Here is a 22,949-nt window from a genome sequence, read left to right as displayed (position 1 = left end):
CCAATTGAAACTTTATTATAACGTAACTATCACAGAACAAGGAGGGAAACTATTCTGGAATACATTTTGAACAATTTAATGGTCATAAAAACAAATAAAGTACTTAAAAGAGTTAAAATTGCACCATTTAATTCACGCGGTAGTGTTGGTATCTCTTAAATATTTGATGTAGTAAATGTATCGATGGTTGCCAAATGTCCGCTAGAATGAACTGAAATCAGTTTATAGCCTCGTGCAGGGCGCAGTTTATTAAAAGGTTGCTTTTTCGTTAGGTACCTAACAGGGATTGGGTTTGGACACGTTTTGGAATATGGCCGGCGAGTTAGGTTATAGCTGTTTCCTAGCAAGGCAGAGTTTATTCTCTACCTTGCCCGAATGTCTTGAAATACCGACTTTAGATACTAATTTAAAAAATCGATAACTCACAACACAAAGGGAAAGAAAAATATCTGTAAAGGGAAACACTTTCCGATAATGTTATTACAAATGAGCATGCTGGGGCATCAGTTTACTACAGTATTCATTGCACTAGTACACCAATGATTTAGGCCATTCTGACATGATGGGTTTATTTATGTAGAGTACTCATCACAAACACATGTCTCTATGACCTGTTGCTTGTACAGAGTCCCAGCTAGTTGTTACACGTTGCGAGTTCTTGAGCTATACCAGAAACCAATGGTGCACATGTGTGTGCACATAAGCTCATGTGTGTTGCAGACACAAGTTAAAAAAAAACTATTTGGGTACACACAATGGTTGACTCTGAAGCACAAGAGCATTGCCGACATGGTTTGACTGAAGAACATCAATTGGGTACACACAAGTGCAGGTGCGGATCCAGAATTGACTATTGACTTCTGGGTGGGGCACCTTTAGTCTGGACTTAGTATAATAATCTATTAATTAATTCAGAAGTCATATTATCCAGTGCATATTTTATCCTCAGGGGAGAGGCCGCACATGGCCCCTTATATAATCTGCCACTAGGAATACTTTTAACTGCAAAAATTCTATGAAAAAATTATTGGAGGTTTAATTAAAACCAATAATTGTAAAAGTAATTAAATCGAAGCTCCATGCATTCTATAAAAAAAACTTAATAAGATTACTTTCTAACCTTCCTTATGATAAGTCTGAAATTAATAGTGAAAAATACAGCTTACATTTCCCAAGCTAAGTGAGGTGAAGTATTGAGAAGGAAATGCACTGGCATTCCAGAGAACATTAGTTTCTTACTCTATCCAGTCATCCTATGTTCCCCAAATAAACTCCAGAAAAACATCCCGCACGAATGTCACTTAGTACTATAAATAAGAAAGACATTGAGACCAATGCATACCTAAATCACATAGCAATATCAGTCCTTAGGCCTACTGTTACCTTTATTTTAACCCAAAATAAAAAATGAGTTTAATCTTCAGATATAGTCTTGAAAAACTCACTGTATAATATAACTATTAATTATTTTACAATGAGTTGATAGCATTGAAAACCAACCTACTAAAATATATTGTTTAAATTATCTACATTTATATTTGTAAAATATTTCAATCCTAGGTGAGAGTGAAACTAAAGAAGGATATAATTCTAGCATCCCATAGTCAATGACTAGAAATGAAAAAGTCATTTGACATCTTACCTATACACATTAAAATTTTATACTTGAGATGGTAAGAGAGATATTGTTACAAATTTAATAATGTGCAGAGAACTGGGTTCGTAAGGGATAGCCGAATTAAGTATTTATTATAGTTATTTACATCAAAAATAAATAATTGTACTTACAAATGTCACAGCACAAATCACTGGCACTTAAAAATGTTTACTCTCAAGTCACTCAATGTCTGTCAAGATCTGCAGTTCGCACTCCCCACTGGAGCTAGACTCAAGAGTGGTTCGCCCCTTACCTCGCGCCTGTCCACACACACACAGTCTCGCTAACTCAGGCAAAACGTGGTATGCCTTACATCAGCGGACTGCATGTGGCCATGCAGGGCTGCCAGCCCACTCCGAACCTGGCATCGTGGTCTGGTCTCTCGCGTTTGTAACGTTATTGTTCAATGAAAACAATTGTACCAAACTGAGAAGAAAAAAAAAACAAAATAAATCGTAAAAAATAGTACATAACCTTTCCAACGATTATTCTGGACACACAAACAGTGAAAATAAAGCTCCTATTTTCCAAGAAAAGCGAGGTGAAGTAATGAGAAGATATTGCTCTAGCATTCCAGAGAACATAGGATCCATTTTCTATTCAGACACCCTAAACAATATCCTACAGTAGCCAATTTAAATGGAAAACAAATTAGGGGAGAAAACAGTCTTGGCCCCAGCCGTAATATACTGATATTTAAGTCCCTGCCTTTTTTTAAAACATTCTTAGTTATTTTATATTCCTAATGATCTCTGGAGAACCACATGATCAAGTTGCAGCTAGTAACAAGTGAACAGTTGAGCGAGTGAAGTGTCAGGTCAATCTATCTTGGAAAACAGTCTCGGCTACGCTAATAAAACACACATGTTAATGTACAGGTAAACGTAAAAAAGGTTAACAATATATGTAGTAATGAAACTTCAAGAAAGAAAGAACACACACCTAGGTAGGAGGCGGGTACATTTTCTTTTCCAAAAAGGCAAGGGCAGTGGTCAATGACGTGAAAGTAGATACGTTGATGTATGTCTAGTAATCTAGTAATTTATTTGATATTCCCTTTTGCTGGACAAAACTAAACTTGTAATAGGAAATTATTTAAATTAGCTAAGAAATATCAAGAACTTAATGTAAAGTATACTTAAATAATAACTTTATAATAATTAAAACAAGGGTAAAAGTTTTTTTTTATTATAATAGATCAATATATTGAAAAACTGACATAATGATGAGTTGGCAAGAGAGACAATGCGCTTGACCACTGCCTCAAACCACTGACTTAACAATTCATCCGACTCTACTTCAAAATCTTTAAAGAGCTTATTCTCGCTTCCTAGGACCCACTCAGGCGAGATATTTTAGGACATTGAAAGGGGAACCTACCTGCTTCTACGCACACAGTTTAAGCCAAATCAGTGAGTTCCAACTCTGAGCCTTCTTTGTTAGAAAAATCAAGAAAAAGTATAATTAAAAAACATTAAAACTTATTATGAATAATGATGGTATACAAAATAATACTTGTAGTAATGTTAACAACAGTGGTGGATCCAGAATTTTGGTTTGGGAGGGGCTTCACCCAGCTGAGGCTAGGCTTTATCAAGGCAAACACTAAAACAATAGTGAACCCAGATGGTTTTGGAGGGGGCTTGAGCCCCTTAGCCCCCCTCTGGATCCGCTACTGGTTAACAAGCCAGGTAGTATCAATCTGGCAACAGTGTTTGCCATTTACTTTGTACTGCAAACTAAGTGTGAGACAAACTATAGGAGTGAAAACACACTAGACTGGCAAATAAGTTATTTAATAGGAATATAACAATGCCTCTGTAAGTACCGTGACACAGTAACAAACAAATGTGCTGAGCTTGACATATTTCAACTTTTACCTAAAGTATACAGTTTTTAGGATTTATGCAGCTGTTTTTAAATGTCTTAGAGATTTACATTAAAGATGTACTTATAAATATCTCTCTCTTTATTTACATAACAATAATAACACTTTCAGATCTGGCAAACTACAAAGTTCACCTAGAAAAAAAATATCTGTAAACTCAGAACACCTATATACAGACTAACAATACAATTAAAATAATTTAAAGATAATACTGTGATATTAAACACTTCCTAATTATCACACCAACTGTCCAGCAGATTTCAGAGAAAAAAAAAATGCAAAATACACGAATCTGGAAAATTAATAATATGATAAACAGGAGACAATAAAACTGACATGTCTAAATCAAATACGTATACAAACATACATATTTAAATTTACAGAATGTAAAATGATAACTAATAATATAGAAAAATCAGCTGAAAATTGTGTACTATAATATAACATGGCCAGCAACCTTTACAAAAATACTAGAGTATTCCATCAGTGTAAACATGTAAAGGAATGATAATGAGCAAATACCTACAAATATTTACAGAAAAAAACATTCTTTTTTTTTTTAAATACATTTTTGAAGTATGGAAGAACTGTTGTGTTGGTACAAAGTAACAAAAATAAGTTTGTTATTTACAGGAACAGAAGGAATTTATTATTTGTAGGAAGAGGCTAGGTACAATATGTTGAATATCCACACTTTCAATTCTTACAAACAGGTACACATATGCATGCATGTCATTCCAGTTGTAGAATATGCCCGGAAGACTCCAAATGCAACGATAATACTATTCATTTAAAATTAAACATCTATCTTTAACACCAGCACAAACAGCACACTATCTTGAAAAAACATTTTAACATCACTGGAATACTAAAACATCATTCCACAACGTTTTCATAAAAAATATCCTGCGTATAAAATATTTCTTGGTCGAGCCTACGCTCAATGCAGTACGAACAAGAAAAATCCTAGCGTAGCTGCATGTTTGAACTTGAATTTGAAAGGTTCATGAACCCATTGTTGCACTGATGTGATCGTGCATTTGGTATGTCGAACAAAATTGATTACTTTGTGGAGCAACCATCAGGGTAGGGGGAAAAAAAAAAAAAAAAAATGGAGTGTAGAGGCTCAGCTGAAGAGAGTGAAAAAAGCATCTGCTGGCCATGCTACGGCTCGTGTCCGTGATCGCTACTCTGTGCGGCGTGGGGACTACGGTGAGTGCATCACAGCTCCTCCTCCGGCGCCGTCTCGACGTCCTCCCTGCCGGCCCGGGAGTGCTCCGCCTGCGACGCTGCATCCGCGAAGGTGTCCTTGAGCACGGCCAGCACCTTCTTGCTCACCAAGGGGTGGATGCTGAGCTGCAGCTCGCTCAGTGACTCCTCCGTCTGCGGCAAGGCACACCGGCACGCTCGGAACCCAACCCGTACATGGCGGTCCTTACGACCAAGAACTGGGACCTTCGTACGAGCTCCGTGGAGTTACGTTCGTCATTCCCGTTCCAAGGTTAACGTTTCGCAAGTGCGAGCAGGCCCCTTCAGTAATTCGAGCCCATGCTCAGAGGCAGGCACCTGCTGCGGTCGGGAACTCTCTTTATGCCTTCCATTTCGATTGGGAGGCCACGTGACGACACTCCCCTGTCACTCTGGTCTGTCCCTGTACAACTGGTTTTCAGCCAGGAAAAAAAAAATTAAGTTGGTTTGATGTTTCTGTTCTCACATCATTTATTTTCCTCTCTAATTTATTCTTTTTCTCTCTCTCTCTCTCTCTCTCTCTCTCTCTCTCTCTCTCTCTCTCTCTCTCTCTCTCACGCCTACGTGTCTCCCAACACAAAATGTATCTGCACACAATGCAGCACTACCAGCTTGTTATTTTTAAGTATCATAAGCAAAGAATTCTGACATATTTTTACCCACACAGTTACCACATATTGTTATCAGCTGATTAAAAAAAAATAATTAAAACATGTAAATTTTTTTTTAGATATGATCTCAATCCTGGGAAATTTTACAACTTGCAACATAGTAGTGTAGATGCTTGAACCATAAACTTTGTATAGTGGAAATTAATGACTATCTGAGAATATTTAGGTTCCCCAGTTTAAGTTTCACAACAGTTTCAAGTTCAAAAATATATACAATACATATTAATAAATAATAATAATAAAGGAAAATAAGACCACAATGCAAAAAATACACTAATTTAGAGAATTTTTTTTTTAAATTTACACAAGATAAGCCCAAGAACAAGCAGAAGCCTAATGATTATATGTAGTGAATAGCGATAAAACCGGAAAAACACCAACATGGAAGTCATAAAACCGTTAAACAATCAAATACAATGAAATTCACCCAAATTATAATGTAAAATTCCACCCATAAAACTATAGTTATTTCAAAACTTAAATAATAATAAAGAAGAATATTGAAAGTTTTTTTTTTAAACTACATATACATATTTAAAGTGTCTTACCATGAATTGTTAAAATAATTTATCCCTGCGATTCCACTTTAGTATCTCCTTGACATTTATTATGTGTATTTCAATTTTTAATGACGATAGACAAAATTCGCTACTTTTAATGAAAAATATTTTGGTTTTTAATAATACCGTCATCTTGGCTATACTAACGACTAATGTAGAACAGTTTAGAAGCTGCCAAACTTTACATAACAGAAGCACAGTGCTGCCATCCCCGAAAATATGAATCAGCAATTCCCTTGGCTCTAACACCTCCATGCAGTAATCTTAAGGGCCAAGGTATACCTCGGCTCATGATTGATAAGGTCATTTCCCCTGAAACGTACAAAGTGAGCATCAGTTGGGTGGAATTCAAAAACAGCTGTACACACACTGGAGCAGCAACGGATTCAGTGAAGAGGACATGAACAGGACGATGCCCACTGCCTCGGTGGAGTTGGGACACAGGGGTGAGGACAACAGAAGTAGTTGGGGTATCTTGGAACCAGCTAGCGGGTTGGAATGAGGCCAACATGAGATGGCTCTCAGGTCGTGACGTCACCGGTGACAGTGGGGAGGCAGAGGGTTTTGCCCGGCAAGAAAACCCTGGGTGCTGGCCCCCTGGACACCGCTAACTACACAACGCACCTAGCACAAAGGCAACTGCCAGTCTATTAAAGCTAGTGTATACATATACCACACAGGACACAGAAGATGTGGATATGAAACTCGCTTTCACTAGCGGCAGAAGTGCTTTAGTATCAGCCTAAGTTTGTCAAAACTAACTGAGTAAAAGAAAATGCATCTCTGAATGGGTATTTACTATTTAACTATTAAGGTATAAATCTGACTGCCAAATATATACTCATGAATATCAAATACATTAAGTTTTTCAAACTGAAACTGAACACAATTATAATAATTGGCATATCGTCGCTTAGCTAGCAATACCGCCTAACTAACATTTCAGTAGTCAGCCGGTATTACTTGCTAAGTGACGATATGTTTGTAATAATTTATTTGTTCCAATTCATTATCGCCTTTTCAAAGTTAATTTGATGCAAAAGAAAAGTGCACAGATTAAGTACATATATAATTTTGATTTTAATGACTGTAGATTCCAAACAACCTACACTACATGCAGATATTAGTTAAATTTTTGCACCGAAATATGGAACTTTTACACAACACTCCTCTAAAATTAAAATAGTCTTACATATACAGAACACATTAAATAAGATATAAATTTACAAATAAATGAAACATGAAAATTTTTCCAACATCAAAAACCACCATTTCCCTCTTAAAAGCATGCAGTATTTCCCACCACCACATGATCACAACCACTGACACCCGCAGCTGCGGACACAGCTAAACAATCTACACAAGGGCCCAGCTCCCACGCCGCTGCTCACTGGCAGTTCAAACACTCACACATAAATATTGCTACTGTCCAGCCGACTGATTTTCCTGTACCTGGTCATCGGAATCCACGACATCGAGCTGTTTATACGCATCTTGTTCCTCCTGAGGATATTCCCAACTGGTTTAATCACTCTCCTTCAAACTTTGCACAGCAAAACATAAATAAATAACACAGAGCAAACTTACTGTTATCCCTCTCTGTGTTGACAAATTAAAGTTTCCTGGTACCAACAACTCAAAAATTAAACATATACAAAAACGTCTAAATGTTTTGTTTTTAGCAAATAAGTCATTAAACATATTAGTTAAAAAAAGATGAAAGTTTACAATGGTAGAATTTAAGTGGTTACAGTTTGCTACCATGGCATCTACGTACAAACAAAATCAGTGTATGAATGTAAAACTATTTATAAAAATTTATTATGAATTGTACCACAATTAAAATGTGCATCAATGAAACAAATCACATTAACAGAGATAAAGTTAAATGTATTTGTATTTATGCACACATACTATTCATGTTAGGTTATCTTTCTTTTTAATTAACTTTAGTTTTACTCAAACTAAATTACATGTGCATTTATTGTGTAGTTTTCTAAGAACTGAGACAATTAGCATAATTGACTAAATTTATAAAAATTTTTTTAACCAAAATGTTTTCCCAACGTACTGGCAAAAGTTGAATTGGCATATTGATGTATTGGCATATCGGAAAATTATGTGAACCGGTACACCTCTAATACAATTCTCCATGAATACATTTTTTACCATTCTCTTGGCAAATAATCAATGATAGACTCAAAATAATTATACTGCATTGCTTGCCTATGTGGTAGGCATCTATATTTAGTATATCTGCTCAAACATCGTGTTCATCTCGTAATTGCAATTCAGATCTAAGCAAAGAGCGGTAATTTTGTCATTAACCACCATAATTTTAAATTACAGTTCCAAGTACTTAAAAATTTTTGTGGGTAATTGACTTTTACAATAAAACGTACCCTCTGAACTAAAGAAATGTTTTATGAACTATTTCACTCAAGGTAACGCAACAGAACAAGCATTAATGCATTTAACATGTACTGACATGCCGAGCCACCATCAGTTAAATGGGATACCCAAACCCGCTGCCAGGCTATAAGCAACCTTAACACAATAAGGCCGGCTTCCCTGTCCAGGCCAAATGTTAGTTGAACAAAAACACTTGCTCTTAAAAATTTATACCTCAGTGCAGTAAGAAACTAAAACAAGTGCAAACATATAAAGATAAATAATACAAAAACAACAAAATTTAGCAGCAGGATGCAATAAATTAACCCATGCAGTATAGGCAATTGTTAACCGTCACTTAACAGAGATTAAAATTTCAGATCTTAAAAAATTCTATGCCATGCATTATTATTTTTTTTTTTGTTGTTTTTGGTCCATTCCAAAGTGTCTATCAAGAGCATAGGCGAATATCTGTAGGATTGCCACAGAATTATGTACGTTTATCATTCCTATTATACGGTTACAGTTTTGCAAGTGCAAGCGAGCCTGCACAGTAAGGAGCTCCGTAACTTCAAGGGAGGCCTCCCTAGGGATTTACGCCCGTGATCAACGTGACTGTGGTGACTGTGTTGACCTCACCTGTCTGAGCAGCTGCACAGCCGCCTGCAGCACTTTCTGCCACTTCTGCATCTCGACATTGTGCAAGGCCTCCTGCTGCTGCAGCAACCTCAACCACTCCTCGTGAGTCTTCGGTGGATTCCTGCCAGACACACGCACCAATCACGACACTGGTGGATCCACAAATAATAAGAAAATAATTTCTTTTCTTTCAGTTCATCCCATAATATACGCTATTATCCAGTATAAAGTATAAGTTGCAATTAGAATAGGAGGGGTTCAGCCCCTTAAGGCTCCACTCCTGGAAATGCCTCTGAATAAGCGATATTATTTAAAAACTTCTAAAATTTTCCTCCAATAAAGACTGCAGAAAAACCCTCCAAAATATGTGCACAATTCCTTATTAATAAATAATTTCAAAACACATACACAAATAAGAAATATGCAGCTAAAATCACCCCAATAATGACAATAGCTGTACATGATGGTGTTAGGTAGATAAGGTTAAATTTGTCAATATGCAAAGAACACACACAATTAACACATCACCTATGTAACTTCAACTGAAATGAGACAAAAACATTTTATCTCCCCCGGATGACATCTTTTTAAGACAAAACAGCTTGAATGAATGAATTAGTGTTTACAGACTTGTCGATGACGAAGGGTGAAATGGTGGGATAAAGCAGTGTTGGAATGAAATCGTTTGGGGACAGGTAATACCCCAAGAAAATGCACTGGCTCAAGGCAGCAACCACCATATTACCCATTTGGTGAAACTCTAGGTTTGGCGTTCGCAGATCGTCCTGGTGATAGGCAAGTGATCCGACCACACAATCACTGCGGCCGCCTCACACCGATTTGAAGTTAAACTGAAGGTCAAAAAATTTTTGTTTCTTTGTTCGTTCTGCCTAAATATAACCACATTTTCAGGTATTCTTTAAAATTTTAAGTACCAATGTTTGATTTTGAAAGATTATTACTTTAAAAGCAAGAGAAAAGTTTGAAAATCAATTACACATTTGTGTTCAAGAAAAGAGTGAAATGCACAAAAACAAATGTAAACATTTGTAACTCTCAGCGCGAATAGTAATGAAAAGCTGGTGCAGTTTGGGCACAGCAAGCCGTCGAGCGGACAGGCGGGCAGGCGGACAGACGGACAGACGCTGGACACGGTACCTGAGCACCTGCAGGTCCATCACGGTGAACGAGTGGCTCGAGTTCTGAGTCCACTCCTCGAGGACCCACAGCTTGTAGTACAGGAGAGCGTTAAGACACACGAGGAACACCAGGATCGCCAGCACCACCCAGCTCAGCATCTCCGTCACGTTCCGCCCATCGTTCTCCGCCAGCCCTGCGGGCACACACCCGGCCACCTCCACAGTTCCCGCGAGCCGGGCTAGGACGAAACAACGAACAAGAGATCTCAACGTCTCCTCGACACTGCGATCGCTGGATGGACAGAATGCACTGTTGAAGAGGAAAGCAGAAACTTGAGGAAACCCATCAGCACACAGCAATGCCAGGGTTTACCAGATGCAAAATATGAATGTTTGACTCCACAGGGAAATCAAACCTCTATCATCTTAGTAGGCAAGTAACATGATTACTAGAGACAAGATTTTATGGTTTACTTTTAAAATCAATTTCGTCTTTTAAGCAGGTGATTAAAGTTTTTTATTATTTCTCAACAATGTGTTTATTCATTAGAATTTGTAATATTCAACACACATAAAACTAAAATATTTCTTCGTATGTATTTTGCCAAAATATTCTTATCTTTAATTACTCAGTAATAATGGACCCACTTATACAACAAAATCAGAAGTAAATAATACTAAGCATTCATAAAAATATATTTGCAAAATTATGTGTGTTTGCAAAATGTACCCATGCCATTAAAGTAAAAGTGTGTTACTTATAAAAGGTATGCAAGAAAAAACCACACAATATTAGTTCTTTTCTAATCTGTTCAGTTCATACATTTCAGAATAAAATTATAGTTTAGTAAATTACACCCAAAGAATTAACCATGAAAAAATATAAAATCTTTGTAATTTGAGTTAATTTTTGGCAAATTTATAATTTTTTTCCCTTTGAATCTTGCATTTTGGTGTTTTACTTTTTTGGGTTGTTTAAACATTACACAACAGTCACAAAATAAACTATTCCATCACCCCTCACTTCAAAATGTAAAATTTGCTTTGATATCTTGCTAGAGTTACCATAATTTTCTAGTAACTGTAGGATAGCTTGACTTACTCATTAGAGGTCGGGAAGGAGACATGATGGAAGAAGTCCCGTTCGAGATGCCGCGTCTTCGCCGCCTGACCTTCTGCTTGATGCCGGCACCCATGGTGTGGTCACACTCCAGCTGAAGTGCACTGAAGAGTGATGTGTAGAACTCCTCGAGGGCCGACCAAGTGTTCTTCTCGATGAAACCTCAAACAAACCACCTGCCTTAACCTGCTGACTCTCTGCGGGAAATCATTCTGAAAGTCTGATCATCACTACTAAATATAAAATATTGCACCTTTAAGAGATTCAATATCAATGAAAATATTGGAAATTACGTTTTTAAGTGGACATCAATCAAATTCATACAACATTACAGTGGGAAAGCATATAAGTATATTCAATGGATTAAATAGTACAGCAGTGTGTGATATGTCTTCAGATGGTGCAAAGGCAAAGTTTGGGGAGTTCAACTCTGTCATTCTAAGAATAATGGGACAGCAAGAGAACATATGGTTTCTTCATTGCACTTGTTGTCATGTTGAGACCAACATTAATATTTTACATGCATGTTTCTCCAGATGGTTGTTCAACGAATCAGAACACAGCATTTAAGTTTGGCAGAATCATACTTTCTTTACCTTCAAGCAGTTCTGCCACGACTTGCAAAGTTTAATGTACTTTTCCAGCAAGAACAACCATACCTACAATAATTGTGCAGTGAGATGTGTGTACTGCTATGGCAAACAATTGCCAATTGCATTAAGTTTGGTGTTGTACAGAAATCTGACCTCAATCAATTTCCAAAGAAAAAAACCAAATCTCTGATGCTTCCCTATACATTGATCATTCAGCTTGTACATTTCTAGCACAGAACAAAATATTCTCATCTCAATAAGTCAAATTTTTCAACAACATAAGAAAGTTTTATGAAACTGGACCAAAGAGTTATATCGCCTTCTGCCACTACAACATGATCATGTTCTTCAAAACATTAATTTTTTCGATCCAGCCAAGTGTGTGGAGAATGGGTGAAGATGGAAAATCTGGCCAAAGTTTTCCCAAATGTAATTTCTAATGATGAACATGATTATTTGAATGCTGAATATATTGTTATTCACTTTTGGATTTATCTGCATCAGCCATTCAGCCTACAGACTCTATTGATGTTTTCTGGCACAAAGTGTAAGAGAAATTGCAAACCACATTTTTGAAAACTTTTCAAGTTGGCAAGAGCAATGTTGACTCTCCTTCACAGTAATGTGAGTGTTAGAGAGAGAGCATTCAGCCAAATGAAACTCATCAGGACAGCACATCGGTCATCAATGCTTCACTAATGCTAAATTCTTTGATGCATGTATCTGCTAGGAAACATCATGGTGAATTCAGGCCCACTCTTTAGATGAGGAAAAAAACACGAAATCTTAAAAAGTGATCAAGTTGGTTTGTGGAAAAAAAGTATTTATTTCAACTAAGAATTATTCTAGGATAGCAGTCCGCATCGAAAACATAAACAAACAAGCCAGCTTCATGACCAAAATCAATAAACTGGGTGGACATAACTTTATAGCTTGTATTGTTTCACGAGTTTGTTTAAAATAATTAAATCATAAAAATGTCTTTAGTCTATTTTAATTGGTCTACTTTTATTTATCCAGTTTTATAGTAACATGTTTGGTAAGCTTTCTGGTTAAAATTTCGGTTTATGATTATTTTATTTAGAGTGCAAAGATTTTAAGGATTGTGCAGGATTTAAGTTTAAGTTTCTAGAATTTTTTACAGGATTTGTTTTTGTGTTAAGTCCAGGATTTAAGTTAGAAACCAATGGCAGCTGTGCTTTAGATTATAATGCTTGAAGGAAGCTGGGGAGAGAAGGGGGAAAAACCCAAATACTGTACGATCAAGAAAAATGGAAAAATGGGATTGGTTTTCACACAGACCTAGTTTGTGGCTGTAAACAAGAAAGGACAAACCGAATCTGAATGGTAAGGGCATTGCATTACACACAAAACAGATCATTTTAAAGTTTAAACACAGCAACAGCACGTCGAGGAAGGCTTACTTTTGACGATGCCCCAGACAGTCTTCTTGTACTTGATCTGGCAGTAGACGGCGAAAGAGCACTCGTTCTCCGCGGTCTTGGTGAGGCAGTAGTGGGTGCAGAGATAGAAGGAGTCAGCGTACGGGATGCCGGAGTTGACGGACTCACAGTCGATCGCGTACAGCTGCCCGGGCTTGCTGCACTGCAGCATCACCTGCCGGCGGGGCAAAACTTCCTTCGTCCAGCCGTCACTGGCCAAGTGTCACACCCTGCTGTCTCTCCGACGTCAACATAGTCAGCGAAGAAAAGGATGTTTTCGGATGTGACTGCCAACTATGGCTCGAATGCGCAAGGGAGCCCTGTCAGTCATCACGTGTTTTTTTGTTGTACAACACCTTTGCCAACCTTGGTTTGGACTGTATTCAATTAAAATTAAAACCTTAAAAAAATACTTCAAAAAGAACTTGCTACATTTTGAAGAAAATGGACGGAACAAAGCATTCTGCAACTTGAGAGAAAAATGCTTCAAAATAGCAAACTGAACCCATTTTTTTTTTTTTTTTTTTTTTTAAAAGATGTGTATTACCATTCTTCTAATTATTTTATATGTACATGAAACACTTCAACTTGAAGACTTTTAAGTGACTATACAGCTAGAATTTATTTTACAGAAATTTATCAAACTTTATTCAACAGTCGAAAATATTAATTTTTTCCACAATCTTAACATTTAAGAATTTGTAAATACGACACAAACGGCACGTGAATCCAAAAATATAAAATACTGAATCATTACTTAAATAAAAGTAACTTATGAATATGATCTATGGTAGTTGATTGCATGGGTAAAAAAAAAGTTTGCGAAATGGCATCATCTATCATGTCCTAGAAGTTATTACAGAAGACATGCTGGAGGTATTGATTGGCAGGTGTAAGAGCTTGAAGATGCATAGCTAAGATTTTAAATTTAACAGCTTGCAAAAATCTATTGAAAATATTTTTGAAGTTCAGATTAAAAGAATTATGGTAGGTACCACAAGTGAATTTATTTGGGGTGAATTTCTAACACGGTCGTACATACACCACCTCTGCTTCTAAGTGGGGGGATGCCTCCATCAATAAACTAAACTCTTTTACACATAAAAAAAAATTTGAATTGTTTATACCATTCATGAACATCATTTAGATATCCAAATTAATAACAGAATATATGTTTACCTGAGTTTCACATACACTTGTTGACTTTGGCCCAACAGACTGGTTGAGAGGCATGGTGAGGGAAACCACCCGCTGCTTCAAACCAGTTTCTGGATTGGGTTGCCATGGTGACATATTGATGTCTAAAACACCAGCATGGTCTGCTAACACGGGGCATTAGACAATGCAACACAACTACACATACTTTGCACACACATTACATTTCAACTTCTAGAAATCCCCTGGGCAATAAGAATCAAAGGACTTGAAAGATACTCAGTTTGTTTTATATAATTGTTACAGATAAATTTATACCTGTGATTTTATACATGGATTTGTTACATTTGAGTTCATCTTATTTTTCTTTGGTTGCACGCTGCAATTGATAATTTCAGGGTTGCTTAGAGCTTTGAACACCACTGTACAGAAAGTTTTATATGCCTTTTGAATGTGTAGTTTTAATAAAAACATGTATGAATAACAAAATAAATTCATATATACATAGCAAAACATTATAAATGGACATCACCTGCACACAGGAAGGAGAGACGAAGATGGATCTTGGCTGTACAAACCTTTAAAGCAAAACTTAGTATTTAACCATAGTTGTTTTGGGCATACATAATTACTTACTGTCTTAGACCATTTTAAGAAAAACTGGCGTATGTCTTATTTTTTCATTAAATTTATTGTGTTCAGCATTTAACACATACCAATTAATACCTATTTTCTATTTGAAAAAATGTCTGTCTTGATGTATTTCAATGAGATTAAAATTTTAGCAAATGCAATATAATTATTAGTGATGAAACGGATAGCTGTTTGGCCAGATACCGGATATCCGGCTAATGGATATTTGGCTGAACATTGCCGACTGGCGCATAATAACAAGCGAGCTCACATAGGTGGCACATGAACGATCAGGCGGACTCGGGTGAATTAGGGTCTTTTCGTTCATGAGTGAAGTTAAGAAGGGTTTCATTGACTTGTGGAATTGATTGCAAACACGATCATTTGAGGTTATTAAAAAACGTGCTATTGTAGTTTTAGATTACATATTATAAAAGCATTATTTAATATAATTCTAAACAGATTTAGCAATAAAAAATTACATCTGTGAAGAAAAGATTGCTTCATTGGAATATTTTGATACAAACAGTGACGATTAAAGTTTGTTGTTTGTTTGTTATGCAATGTTAAAATTTCTCATTGCTGTGAAAAAAAAAAGCAGGTATGAAGCAAACAAAATGAGCTTATCTTTTGTTTTTGTTTTTAATTACTTCATGGCAGGTACCTACATAATATGAAAAAAATATGATTCAAGAATATTTTATTACTGTTATTGGTATAAATTTTATTTGCTTTAATATAAAACAAAGTTTTTGAATAAACTTCTGACTTACCCAGCCAAAACGATAACAAAAAAAAATCATTTACACCGAGTTTTCGATTTTTAATTACTTTTCGTAAGGCACGTTTTTAGCAGTTTTCTGTTGACGTATCCTATTTTTTCTAGGTACTTCTGCCATGAAAAATCATATAAAAACAAAACATCTAGATGAATTCTGTGCACTGAATAAAGATCCAGACACTGTAGTGCCTATTACAATGCCTTTAGCCATCCCGGGGACAAGTTCGTCTTCAGTACCAGCAAAAAAGCAATTGACTATGACAGAATCTTTCGAAAGGAAATTGCTTTGGAATGTAAATGATGCAAAAGCCAAGAAGTACCATTATTTGAATAGCAGAAATGATTGCACTAGATAAGCCATTATCCATAGTAGAAAGAACCAGATTCACCAGAATCCTAGAACAAGCTTTACCCTGCTATAACTTGCCATGCACCCTGCAGCAGCGTATACAGCCAAAGAACTTTTTCTGAAGTTGCCTGTGTCTATGAAGACAAGCAAATTCGTTTGTTGCCTCTTAATGCAAAGAAATTGGTATTCATTCACCATAATTTGCCTTTAGTGCAGTACGAGTACTAATTTTTTTTTGTTGTAAAATGAAAATATGGTGATTATATTTGTTATGTGGATTAAATAAAGTACCTAAATTTTATATTTTGCATTGTTTTTAAATCCGGTATTCTGCCGAATACTCGCTTAATATCCGGTATTTGGCCGGAGAGGAAATTTAGGCCGGACAGCTGATAGTTACGGGATATCTGTTTCATCACTAATAATTATTCTACTACAGTGAAAGTCCGTTGTAGCGAATACGGTCTATAACGTAAAGTCCGCTATAACGATAATTGCCATCGGCACCGTCAGTTTTGCATATGCTGCGTAGGATAAAAATTTCAGAAATAACGAATGCAGCGTGGGCTCATTTTCGCTATAGCGATAGATTACACACCTGTAATTTTGCTCTAAAACAATGAGAAAACATCTACAATTTCCTTAATAAATGAAAAACAGCTTCGCACAATTCCACGCGTCCGGCAAACGAAACAACGCGCATGATGTGGCCGTCTTGGCAACACCGCACAAGGTGGGGCCCCACAGCGAGCATAGCTTGCCTCGCGGCGACGAAAGCAAGACAGGGCCCCGCTGCGAGCATTACTTATTTAGAATCACGCCGATTGTAGGGGAAACCTACAACTCACGTAGTTTCGGTTCCCTACTACGTTCGTGCAACTTCGGATTTCTCTCAAAAATTGAAATTAAAAAAATCGAAAGGTTATGTTAGGTCAGTCACAAAATGCTTGTTTTCATTGGAAACTTCTGATTTAGCGGCTGAAGTGGCGTTAATACCAAAACGCAAAACTTCGGAAATCTTCAGAACTTCTTGCAGGGAACAGAAACTACGTGAGTTGTAGGCTTCCCCGATTGTAGCCCGTAAATGAGCATAACTAGTCTCACACTTGCATCGTAAGCGTGCGGGGAGTTGACGAACACGGAACTTGTCGAGCTCGTCTTTTCTAATCAAAACGAAGTGGCGTCTGAAGATGATGACAATAATGACGACGAACCAAGTGACGTATCTGTTCCGTCGAAAACGTCAATGATGGAGGCACTCGACACAATCAGTCGTTTTTATCAGCATACAAATGCTACGACGAAAGATTTGATGAACTTCCAAGAGGTCCAGTCGTTTATTTTGTCCGAAAGTCTAGTGAAATCAAGGTAAATGAAAATTGATTCGTTTTTTAAAAAGTGATTTTTAATTTTGTGTTATTTTCCAAGAGTCTGTACGAGTGATTATTTTTGTGTTACTGACCAATTGTAGGAAAAATTATTTTATATAATTTGTATGGTTGTCCAACGTAATTAGAGATTTTTAAAATTTTTTTTTGTATTCAAAACTCCGCAAATATCCACCCGATATCATCAGCTTAGCGCACGTCTCCAGCAAACCAGCTGCAGTCAAAGCGACAGGAAGCGGCCCGCATGACCTTGCGTGATCCCGCCCGCCCGGCCACATGTAAACAAACAGCTGTGCGCTTAGCCACGATGCGTGACGGCCTTATCACGGCCACGCGGTCTGATATTTTGCAGTCAGCAAGTGCTGATCGAGCTTAAAAATGTTATTTTAGTAAGTTTTATGTATATTTCCTTTACTTTTGTTGTGAATTTCCATAGTAAAAGCAAGCGAGAAAATAATATATTTTAAAAATGCTACAAAAATAACATTTTTTTTTTAAATTTCGGCTATAACGAAAATTCGCTATAACATAAACTTTTGGCGCCGTTATAAATTTACGTTATAACGGACTTTTACTGTATGTTTAAATAACATGATTAGTCAAACAATAAAAAAAAAAAAAAAACCATTCTAGTTCACTGGTTATTGCTAGCCTGTGCAGGACTGCAGGACCGTGTTAGACAGTTAGTTGTCAACTGGCTCTGCGAACACGTAGAAATTAATGGCAGAGAAACAAAATTAATGCTGTTTTAGGTCAATAAATGAGGCTGCAAACATTTGCTATCGATGATAAAACTAAATAATGTTGACTATTGAATCTGTATGTAAACATGCAGAAATTTTTCTAGTTAAACAGTGTTTACAGCAGAGGTCCATGATTTTGTAAATAGAAAGCAAATCAACAGATTTTTGTGATATTTCACATTCTATTATTTTATGAGGTGCCTATTCATCAGTGAAAGTTGTAAATTCCATTTTACTTTTATTAAAACAAGAAGAAATTCTAAAAATATTTGGTTACTATCCTAATTTTTTTAGGATAACTAAAAATTTTTTAATTTTCCTTAATTTTCCTTGTTTTCTATACTTTTAGTAATACTGAAATTTAAAATAAAGGACTTTTTTCCCCTTTCTTTCTTTCTTTAACGTAAATCGAAGAATTAAGGTGATGAACAATCCAAGAATAGCTACTTTATCTATTTCAGTTTTAAACTAACATCATTAAAAAAAAGTCTGCATTAATGTTACAAGCAAGCTTTACTTTGTTTCCCCAAAAGTCTGCATGCGGTGAAAAATGGCATTGAAAATATACGTGAAATGTTCCAGTTTTGATTTCTGCAGCCAAAATAGGATGAATATCTTAGTGATTACAGAACTTTGTGCACTAACAGGTTTCCACCAACGTCTAACACAGCACGAAACCAACCTGATGTGCGGCGTACACTGTGGAAGTCCAAGAAGAACTTGGAACCGGTGAAGAACAACGTGAACAGCTGGTCTACATGAATGGGGAACGTGCCGCGCATCACCTTGCGGCCCTCGTGTTGTGACGTGCATTCAGCCACCTGCTTCTTACCTGCAACACGTCGCATTTCATCGTTCACTGGTTTGATTTATTTACAAGTGCAATTATGTTACTTTCCGAGTAATTTTCACTTCTAATGCATCATTTTTCAGGAAAAGTAATTATTATTTTCTTCAAGTGTTTCCATTTCCTCAGCAATGAAGTCCTATCAATGATGTCTATTTTATTGCACTGCAGTATTAACATGGAATTTGTACAAAGCAGTGATGTAAATACACATATGCTGCCCCCCCCTTAGGTTGACTTTACACCTATACTGAGTTGTCGGTTTGAAAATGTTGTGTACTTAGTTTAAACATCTGAATGCTACACTACACTAAAAAAACAAGACACATCTCTACGAAATTTTAGTGCCAGATTCCTACCTATTTCAGAGTCAAACATCAAGAATTTTAAGGTACAAACTACAAATGCAAAGTAGCCAAGCCATTAAAACCATTGAATTGGCTCTCACCCAATGGCATGCTTCATTTGACTACTGCTAAGAAAACTTGTTAGTTTTTAAAAAAAAAAATTTATTTGGGTTTCACACTTCGTCAGCAGCAAGTTCATCAGCACAGTGGTCACACAGACGAGGGACATTGAGGAAAGAATCACCCATGACCTACATCCTACAGCAGTGGTTCTCAAAATTTTTGAAATCAGGGTGCATTTAATATCCTAGGCACATCATATTCAAGTTTCTATTAAATTATTTATAATAATTACATAAAATATTAATGTGATAAAAAAATACAATGAAACATACCTTAAGTTTATTTAGACTTGTTTACAAACAGTAAAGTACGACTACACTGCAGAACTGAATTAAATGATTGTTTGAGCAAAACCTGTAGTCATTAAAATGACTGTTATACAAATTCATGTTCCACGAGGCAAAAAGTTCCGGAGGACCACGTGCGCATATACCACCAATTGTTGGCCATCTTGATGCACTGAATCACACACTAGGTTTTGTTTTTTTGTTACGTCTGACCAGGGTGGCCACACCACAGAAGTTAGAAAACGAAATTTCTTAACATACAATATCAAACAATCACAAATACCTAATAACGATGTGTTAACAACAGGATCGGTAAATCTGTAATAAAATAGTATCAAATGACAACTATGAGTAGTTTTATATCTGGATACATATTGGGAACTCTCTGAAATCTTCTCGTGGGCTCTAGCACACACTTTGAGAACCACTGCCCTACAGTAAGGAACCAACCCAGCTGGAGGGATTCCGGGGAACCAAAGGGAAAAACAATCCGGAAGGCCGGGTCGGGATTCTTGAATGCGAGCCGTGTGTCGATCTGCAACTCCACTGTAGTCACCTGGCTGCTTCTCTATGTCGGACTCTGTGGTGTCGCTCATGTCTGTGGGCAGGTTCTCCGACAAGAGGTTGGTGGTAGCGCTGCTAGGGAGCAGCAGTGGTCCATCCTCCGGGAGGCAGTCCAGAGGAGTTAGCTGATCCAGCGAGAAGTCCTGAAGCCACAACACGCCACAGAAGCTGTACATGCTCTATGGCTCTCATGATCGCTTGAAACACATGATTCTTGTCACTCTTCCTTCCTGTAATACCTCAACTAGACTCATCAAGTCCTCCGTGTGTGATCGGTGGCAATGGTCGGTGCTTCCATCTTAGCACAATGGCATTTTTAAAGTCGTTCGGAACCGGCTCTAATCTTGTAAGTCCCTCTGTTTGAGATTGTTATTTATGGCAAGACAACAGCAGCTTACGATTCTGGCAATGATGATTATCACATCATACTTGCATTAATTATGATGATATGAGATGTAAAATACAAATACAATACAAATATATTTACAATGAAAGATGGTTATTCAAAACAAAACAAAAAAATCAGCTAATTGGTACTCCACAGAAAAAGGCAAATTAGCCTCCATTGATCATCAGTTGGGCAATGGTTTATTACTTGAAGTGCAAGTCGACTTCATTCATGCCAATACATGTGGAATTGAGTTTTGTTTCCAAACAATGTTATGAACTTTCCAAAGATACATTGCATAAACCTAACAGTAACTGCATTTTTTCTCCTTGGGTAACAAGTACACGCTTACCTGAAATGCATTGGAACACTCAGCACACTAATGGAAGCAGTAGCAAAATATTACATCTGTCACATTTTTACTGACTTATTTTTGATTCTTTACCTGTGGCTGGAAGCCTTAAATGGTAGTCACAAAACAAAAACAAAACATCAGAGCATATACAGAAACAAGGAAAAGGACAAGATTGTTCAACACGTGATTTTTTTAAAGCAAAACATTTAATTTAGCTAAAGTATTCTGAATCAAAGGAATGAGATTACCTCTACTAAGATGCTCTAACACTCTTTCTGGTACAAATTTCTTATCACATCAGTTTATTTCAGAACAAAAAAAACCTTCTGAACATTTGAATCAAGGTGAAGCCTTGATAAATATGCCCGACTATAGTTCATTACTAAAATGTAACAAGTTCCAAACACGGTGTTAGCTGTGACTGCCAATATCTTATAAACTGGCATGACAGGAATAGTGAGTGGTAAGGAACCTCCCGAACACCTGGGAAGCGTTCCTAATCTAACTGATAACAGCTGATAACACAGCCCTAGCGTATTCTGATATACACACTAAATAAACAGCTTGGCACTCTTACCACCTGTGGGAAAAAAAAATATTATCTATTAGTTATCTGATAAAAAGGCTGCAAGACTGATGACATTTTAGGATAATTTCTGAAACTTCACACTGCACATCACAAATGCAGCATGGTGGTTCCGCTAGCCCTCCTCTCTTCCTCACCCACTTCACCAATATGTTAGGTTATTGCATTTTCATGCAGTTATTTTTTTTATTTTCTTATAATGATGATTTCAAAACTTACATTATTTTTTTTTGGTCTGGCGCCAATTCTGCAATTTTACCGGGTTCACACAGACGCACGAGATCCTTTGGCCCAGACAGGATACTGAGTCACATAAAGTCACACGATAACAAATAAATTACCACCTTCTTACTTCAAGAAAATTAATTTTCATTTTTAATAATTTGCTTAAATATAATTATTCAAACAATCAATCTTTAATTTTTTATACAAAACTTTTAACAAACTTTTTGTTGCAATTCCGTAAAGAACACATTTTCCTTTACACAGATAACACTCAAAAATATGATAGTAAATATTCTTCATGATGTTACATACAATTTTGACAATAAATTTCATCACTGCATTATATAGGATGATTTATAATTTATATGGATGCTCTACAATATCAGTATTGAATTATTTTATAAAAAAAAAAATGTTGCCATGAGATATATGTAACATGTCATCTGCTATTTGTAAAAGCCAGGAAAATATTATTAAGGTTTTTGCCTAACTAATTGTATCATGATCACTCACTAGTTTATTTCTTGAGTTACCAAAGCTGGGAAATGCATAAAAATGTACTTATAAATCAGGGTTCTACAAATACCCAGGCACCAGGTCGCCATGATGCCTAAATTTTCCTTGCGGTTGACTAACTTCTGCCAGGATACCAACATATAACTACACAGTTATTTTGAAAACATCAACAAATGTCTTTGTTTCAAAATTTTGTTGTATAGATATTATTGTGTCCAAGAAACCAAGACAGAATTTAAATTGCAATGAGTTAACTCAATATTATACCAAGTTGCTATAAAATTTAGTACTTTAATGTTAAAATAATATCTGAA

The 22,949-nt window shown here is 36.4% G+C and overlaps 1 protein-coding gene across 4 annotated transcripts in view; it reads right to left on the bottom strand.

The window, feature by feature from the left end:
• Positions 1 to 3,437: 3,437 nt before the first annotated feature.
• The window catches only part of LOC134532731 (protein Aster-B-like), a 39,789-nt gene continuing 20,277 nt past the window's right edge, over positions 3,438 to 22,949 (bottom strand). Inside the window, exons 9-17 of one of the 4 annotated variants that reach the window (XM_063369522.1) lie at positions 20,558 to 20,708; positions 19,080 to 19,229; positions 14,528 to 14,649; positions 13,331 to 13,523; positions 11,296 to 11,475; positions 10,213 to 10,387; positions 9,055 to 9,175; positions 7,477 to 7,527; positions 3,438 to 4,928 (exon numbers count right to left, since the gene is read on the bottom strand). In XM_063369522.1, coding sequence (XP_063225592.1) covers positions 4,767 to 4,928; positions 7,477 to 7,527; positions 9,055 to 9,175; positions 10,213 to 10,387; positions 11,296 to 11,475; positions 13,331 to 13,523; positions 14,528 to 14,649; positions 19,080 to 19,229; positions 20,558 to 20,708 — 1,305 coding nt within the window. In that variant the 3' untranslated portion in view covers positions 3,438 to 4,766. Of the gene's footprint in view, positions 4,929 to 7,476; positions 7,528 to 9,054; positions 9,176 to 10,212; positions 10,388 to 11,295; positions 11,476 to 13,330; positions 13,524 to 14,527; positions 14,668 to 19,079; positions 19,230 to 20,557; positions 20,709 to 22,949 lie in introns of all 4 variants that reach the window. The other 3 variants (XM_063369521.1, XM_063369526.1, XM_063369523.1) reach the window with 3 other exon arrangements.

The sequence above is a fragment of the Bacillus rossius genome, chromosome 6 (assembly GCF_032445375.1).
Source record: "Bacillus rossius redtenbacheri isolate Brsri chromosome 6, Brsri_v3, whole genome shotgun sequence".
NCBI lineage: Eukaryota > Metazoa > Arthropoda > Insecta > Phasmatodea > Bacillidae > Bacillus > Bacillus rossius.
Note: the sequence above shows the minus strand (reverse complement) of the source record. Positions and strands in the feature narration are given on the sequence as shown.